The 5,856-nt window shown below is 50.6% G+C and overlaps 1 protein-coding gene across 8 annotated transcripts in view; it reads right to left on the bottom strand.

Annotated features, from left to right (window-relative positions):
* Positions 1-5,856, bottom strand: part of LOC100744512 — a 148,248-nt gene that overhangs the window by 5,503 nt on the left and 136,889 nt on the right. For 7 of the 8 annotated variants that reach the window (XM_033324604.1, XM_033324607.1, XM_033324608.1 and 4 more), the window contains 2 exons: positions 4,228-4,363; positions 1,233-1,366 (listed from right to left, as the gene is read on the bottom strand). In XM_033324604.1, the coding sequence (XP_033180495.1) occupies positions 1,233-1,366; positions 4,228-4,363 (270 nt within the window). Of the gene's footprint in view, positions 1-6; positions 694-1,232; positions 1,367-4,227; positions 4,364-5,856 lie in introns of those variants that run through there. The other variant, XM_033324605.1, reaches the window with a different exon arrangement.

Genomic DNA, 5,856 nt, shown 5'->3' with positions numbered 1-5,856 from the left:
GGAACGCGAGCGATCGAGGGCCGCGGGCCGTGGAAAGTCGAAGGCCTCTTGCGGCCATCCCCGTCGGCTTTGTCGCCGAATCTTTCGAGAGTCGTCACGACGAGAACGTTTTCGAAACGATATTACACTCGCGTTAAGTGGCGCGCTAAACTCGCTCAACTCCTAATGGACATCGTCGAGAAGGTTGGCAAGTTTTGCTCGAGCAACGCGGAGGTGGGAGACGACGAGCGGGATAATAGGAAACTTTTCGAGCCGTCGCGGCGCGTGCGATTCGCTGCGAAGCCCTAAAGGGGCACCGACGTTCATCGACGTAATCTTTAAACGCGCACAACTTGCGAGCTCGTGTCTACTCGCTTCAACTGCCTGCGCTTTGCGGATTATATTTTTAAATCCTCGGAGTGACGAGACCTCGCGGCCCGGCGATCTACCGCGAGATGCGGACGATCGAAAACGCGAGATTCGATCGCGGCGTTCTTTTGTTCGACCGGTTCGACTCGGCCGACTTTTTCTCGCGGACAAATTAGATTCTCTTCGACTACGTGACGCGGATTAATTAGCAGTTAACCGAGTTGCCCGAATTTCCTTCTTCCGCCCACCGTCTCTCGTCTTTCTCTCCTCCTCGCCGTTTCTTTCTTTCGAGCAATCTCTCCTTGCCTCTGTTTCTCGAATTATTCTTCGTTGGCTCTCGTTTTCCTGAAAAGAGAAGAGAGAGAGCGAGAGAGAGAGAGAGAGTCGAAAAGTCGTCGAGTTGCAGAGAGTAGCCGAGGCAAAAGAGGACGTTCCCGGAAAGCGGTGGTTGGCGGTGGCACGTTGGTGCAGCGAGGCGGATGTAGAGTCGACTGGCGCCCTACTACACGCGCGTTCTCCCACAGCTCGTTAATTGGAGCTTTGGCTCATCAAGCATCGTCGTCGTTGCCGGTATCGTTGCCTCTGCCATCGTCATTTCTGAGCGCCTCTCTCCGCGTCTTCCCTCGCTCGCTCATCCGTTTAACGATCTCTAGGTCTTGCACCGTCGTCACGGTTCGCCTATCCGCACGCTTTCGGACTCTCTTTCTCTCTCTCTCTCTCTCTGTCTCTCTCTTTAAAGTCTAAATCTATAACTTTCGAGCCGTGCTAAAATATATAACTCTCGACATATCGACCATTACACCGGCGAACACGCAAAAGCCTATTCGACGATTCCGCTTCTCGAAGTTCCGACGAGGCGAACGGAACCCTGGCGTTTCTCTCACCTGCTCCCTATTGATGAACCATTTGAGCGTCGCGGCGGGATGGGACTTGCCGCTGGTGCAATTCAGCCCGAGGACGTCGCCGGTCGCGTAAACCTTCTCCTCGCCCGTTATCGACGGCCCGTCTTGCGGCAGAACTGCAATCACATCGAGAACATTTACGCGCGGTCGCTTATTCTCCTCACTGCTATCCACGCTCCGCTCTACTCTCTGTCTCGCTTCGTCTCGTGGCTTTTTTAATTTAAAGGCTCTTTTTGTAACGCGATCTACGCGAACGACGATAAGGACCTCCTCGTTAACGACCAAAATTCAACGACGCTTTCCACGCTCATCCCCTACAAAGGAGGAACTCATCTGTTGCGTGTATAGTATTTGATCGGGAACAAGCCACGATTCTGCTTATTTTTTATTACGCTGTCCAATTTAGTCAGTTTCAACCGTCGCATTAATTTCGTTGCGACAGAAATAATTAACCAGTCGACACGTTTCACGATCCTTCTGTTTTCCTTCGAACAAAGTCAAATTCACTTCTCCTCGTACGTACGTGTACGACGTATATCTTTTATTCGTAGGTATATGCGGTTGATAATCGATTATTTCTGACTGCTGTCCAAAGTTAATGCTTTATCGTAAAATTTTGATACAGATTTTCATCTGCAGGATCCGTCACGCGTCAAATAAATCGCTGCGAACGTCATCTCTCGCGAGAAACAGCGACGACTAAATGACATTCCTTAAAACGGTCGAGACCACTTTGTTTGCACTCGTTACGGCATTGCAATATTAAGTGGTTCGAAAATATACACACGACATAACGTTGCCAAGATAGAAAAAGAATCGTTTGTTATTCTTCCCTGAAGCAAGTAAACGCCGAATTCTCTTAAATGCAGTAATTACGGGAAAAGTCGAAGAATATCCGAGAGAAAAGACGATTGCGAACAACAAAGGGAGAATCTTGTGTACCGACGAATATAAAATCAATCGATGTATTCAATTCCATTCCGCTATAAATAGCGAAACGTTACCGCGAAAGAAGCTTCTATAAAGACACGTCAAATATCTCTTCTTCGTTACGAATTTCCCCAACGACCTAATTTACACGTATTTTCGATTCGATCGTTGCACGTATCAATACCAACGACTTTTTCGTATTTAGACAGTCGTTTCGGAATACCGCGAATCATCTGCTGTCTCTTTCGCTTGCTTTTAGTTTGCTCGATCGATGCAACGTAACGGAAAATCCGACGTAAGTATCGTACATGGGAAAAATCACTCGCGAATTCGAACGATCGATGCCGACGTTTCCATTGCGCGAGCACGCGTACCGTCGCGTAGATCGATCGACACGCGATCGAAGCTCTTCCTATTTCTCGAATATCTTAGCAAGATTGCCAGCGTTCGCGACTCGAGATTTAATCTGGACCAGTTGGAGGAAACGTTCCGCCGTCGGATCGTTTTCGAGAGCACGATCGCGATAAAAGTTCATCCCCTCGATAAGCCTTCGAAGCTGTCACGACATCCCGCTTGGAATATTCAACGAAGCCATTCGCGACTGCTGCCGGATTGATCCTTTCGCGCGTCGCGTTCAACCTTACGCGCAAAGATACACAATTCGCCTTACAAGGGGACCTTGCCTCTCCTCTCTCCTTCTCGCTTTTTTGCTTCACGTTATCGAGAGAGAGAGAGAGAGGGAGACTTTATCCGCGCGCTTCCCCTTTCCTATACCGCGAACAAGTTTGCGTATTCGAAGCGAGGCGTACGCGATATTCCTCGTCGGAGCGAGAATGAGCAGCAAATTGAAATTTACGAGAAACGCGAAAATCTTTGGTTACGCGACTTTAGACTGGGTGGAGTAAACGTTCGCAAAGAGAGGCTCGAAGGACCGTGGCATGCGGTTTCTTGTTAGCTTTTCGTTTGCGTCGACACTTGCGGTTCGAACGAAGGGATGCTTGGCGGAAGGAAGGAAGGAAGGAAGGAAGGAAGGAAGGAAACGGAGGAGGGCGGAAGGAGGAGAAGAAGAGCGAAAGGAAGAAAAGGATAGAAAAGGAGAAAGATCGGAAGAACGAGGATTTCGGCAGAGGCACGAACGATGGCCGCGGGTTATTTGCCGTGTACCAAATTTTCCACGAGGTCGGTAAAGGTACGGTAATGGCGGGTACGTGGTGGGTTATCGATCGTGCATGGGTCGGAGAGCGCGGCCGGACTACGAGAAGAGGAACACGACGCGGAAAGGAAATTTCATCGTTTTCGAAGACGCCACGGGAAAGCTTTCGAAGGCGGTGCGCGGCCCTTTAGTCTGCCGCGTCGCGACTCCTTTCCCGAGAACCGAGCCGACGATGCTTTTACGGTCGAGAAGCCTTTCCTTTTCGTTTATAGTTTCCCGTCTCTTCCTTCTCCGTTCCGCGCCGCTGCCATCCATCCACGCGTCTGCTGCTCCGCGTTACGATCCCCGTAATATTCGTCGGACTTTGCCTCGTCTTTACGCGACCCTAAAATTTAACGCTCCAAAGAAAGATCGAAGTTTTCTGTTGTCGTAGGTCTAGAGTACAGGTTGATGGAAGCGCGAGCCAGCCAAAGCCGAAGCCACACGACGGCTATTCACGGTAATGGGTCGCCAGGTATCCTCGTTTTGTTCCAGTACACAGGTACACCTTGATCGTCCCTATGATCGATTTTAAAGCGGAGCGAAAACCGACGGTCTGTTTTTGGCTCGATCGATTCCACTTTGGACCAACGTTGACATCCATCCATCCGTCTCGCAGAACGACGCTGCGGAAATATTTGACCCATGATTCTCTTCCTTCTGCCCGTTTACGTTCCCCTCGAATACCAGAGAAGACCGAAACTCGGAAATGGCGAACGCTTGGCGCAAATTACGACGGCTCGATAGCGGTGATCAAAGGATTATTAACTAGCCGGGCAACCCGGGGACGGATTCAAAGCGAGACGGAAAGAGATCAGAGTAGGAGAGACGGTTGACGCAGACTGGTTCGCTCACCTGCGACTTCCATGCTGGCTTCTGCGCTGACCGAGTTGAAGCTAGGAGCCTCCGCGCTCACTTCGCATTTGTACCGTCCGCTACTGTGCAGGCTCACGTCCTGCAGCAGCACCTCCTTGTCGTTGGATTTTCGGTGCTGCAACAAACGAGAAGTTGTTCGATAAATCTTCCATGTTAATCGTCGACGCTCGCGGTTACGAAGCATCGATCGGATGGATAGGAACCTTTCTCGAAGAACCGATCTCTCGACGAGCTACAAAGACGATTTTTATTCCGAACTGGATGCGTAAACTACGCGCAAACTAACTGTGTAATACAGAGATTGTTCGAAACCTTGGAAACATCGTGCGAGACCTCGTTGCGAACTAACGGAGGAGCAACCTCTAGAAATCGTTGCCGAAGAAGACCCGAATGTTCAGATTCGCTGTACCGAACGACCAAATATAGGCGTTTAGGCGATCGGCGAACCCAGGTCGAACGCTAATTGTTCGATTCGACCGTGTTTTCTCTCTGGGCTATCCGCGACAGGAAGCAACCTGGGGCTGCCAACGATCGCTTTATCTTTCAAAGGGGATCTCGTGGCCGCGGCAGGCGAGATCGATGCCAGGCTCCGTGTGTCGACGCACTTCTCTGTCGACCTGGAAAAAACCCTTTGCCTCTGTCGACCCGCGTTCCATCGACGAGAGCGAGTCTTTCCCTCTCCGTACCAAAGTTTACCGATACAAATGGAACGAGATGGAGCTTCTCGTTTGATCGAGCGAGCAAACAGCCACCGTTACATTTTCGCACCAATTTTTCCGAAGCTTTGCCACTCTTCGACGCGTCCAACGCCACCGTCCAGCTCTTCGCGTGGCTCGCTGCTGCGTTTTCCACACGCCGTTTGAAATTATTCTTCATAGACAGAATATTACGCTATTAGGTAGGTAAGAGGCTTACGCGCTTATATCGATTTATTGCCATAGTCGCCGCCGGTACCCGCTCTACGTACTGAAAGTTATTTCGGCGAGATAGATGGGTACGGCGGACTTGTTCCACCGGTAAGTAGAAAAGGTACGTCGCTGAGCCGACGTTGCTCAGAGGTGCGTCAGTCCGCCGTCCCCTGCGTCTCGGTTGTACACGTTCGATGTTTCGCTAACAATTTCGATACCGTTGCCAAGCATCGCGAAAGCGGCTAAACACGTTTTGTACGAGTTTTATGCCACGATTTCTAACCTTCGTGACCAACGTCGAACGAAATTTTCCATTCTCCTCTTTACGTAACAAACGTGTTTCCAGCGTGAGTCGTTCGATGCCTGACGAGACTAACTGAACGTCGGCGAGACATCGCGTCGAAGGGTGACGATGCAAAGTATAAGGGTGTTAAGTACGAGGGATCTGCGTAGCTAATTATTTCGAGAAGTTCAATCGGAAAAGGTATCTATCGTAACCACGGGTGTCGCGACGCGATCGAGCAGGCATCCGATCGCGATTCATCCGATCGCTGGAAGCTCGCACGGAAAGGGAAGACCCGCAATAGATGGAATCGCGACGTTGCTAATCCGTTTACCCTACGCGCGGGTCTTTCTGCTCCAACGTTACGAATATTCCCCTTTCTTCGTTCCCGTTTGCACGCGGTCGGTCCGCGTCGCG

This window comes from Bombus impatiens, unplaced genomic scaffold, assembly GCF_000188095.3.
Source record: "Bombus impatiens unplaced genomic scaffold, BIMP_2.2 scf_4016, whole genome shotgun sequence".
Taxonomy (NCBI): Eukaryota; Metazoa; Arthropoda; class Insecta; order Hymenoptera; family Apidae; genus Bombus; species Bombus impatiens.
This window is presented reverse-complemented; position numbering and strand designations above follow the sequence as displayed.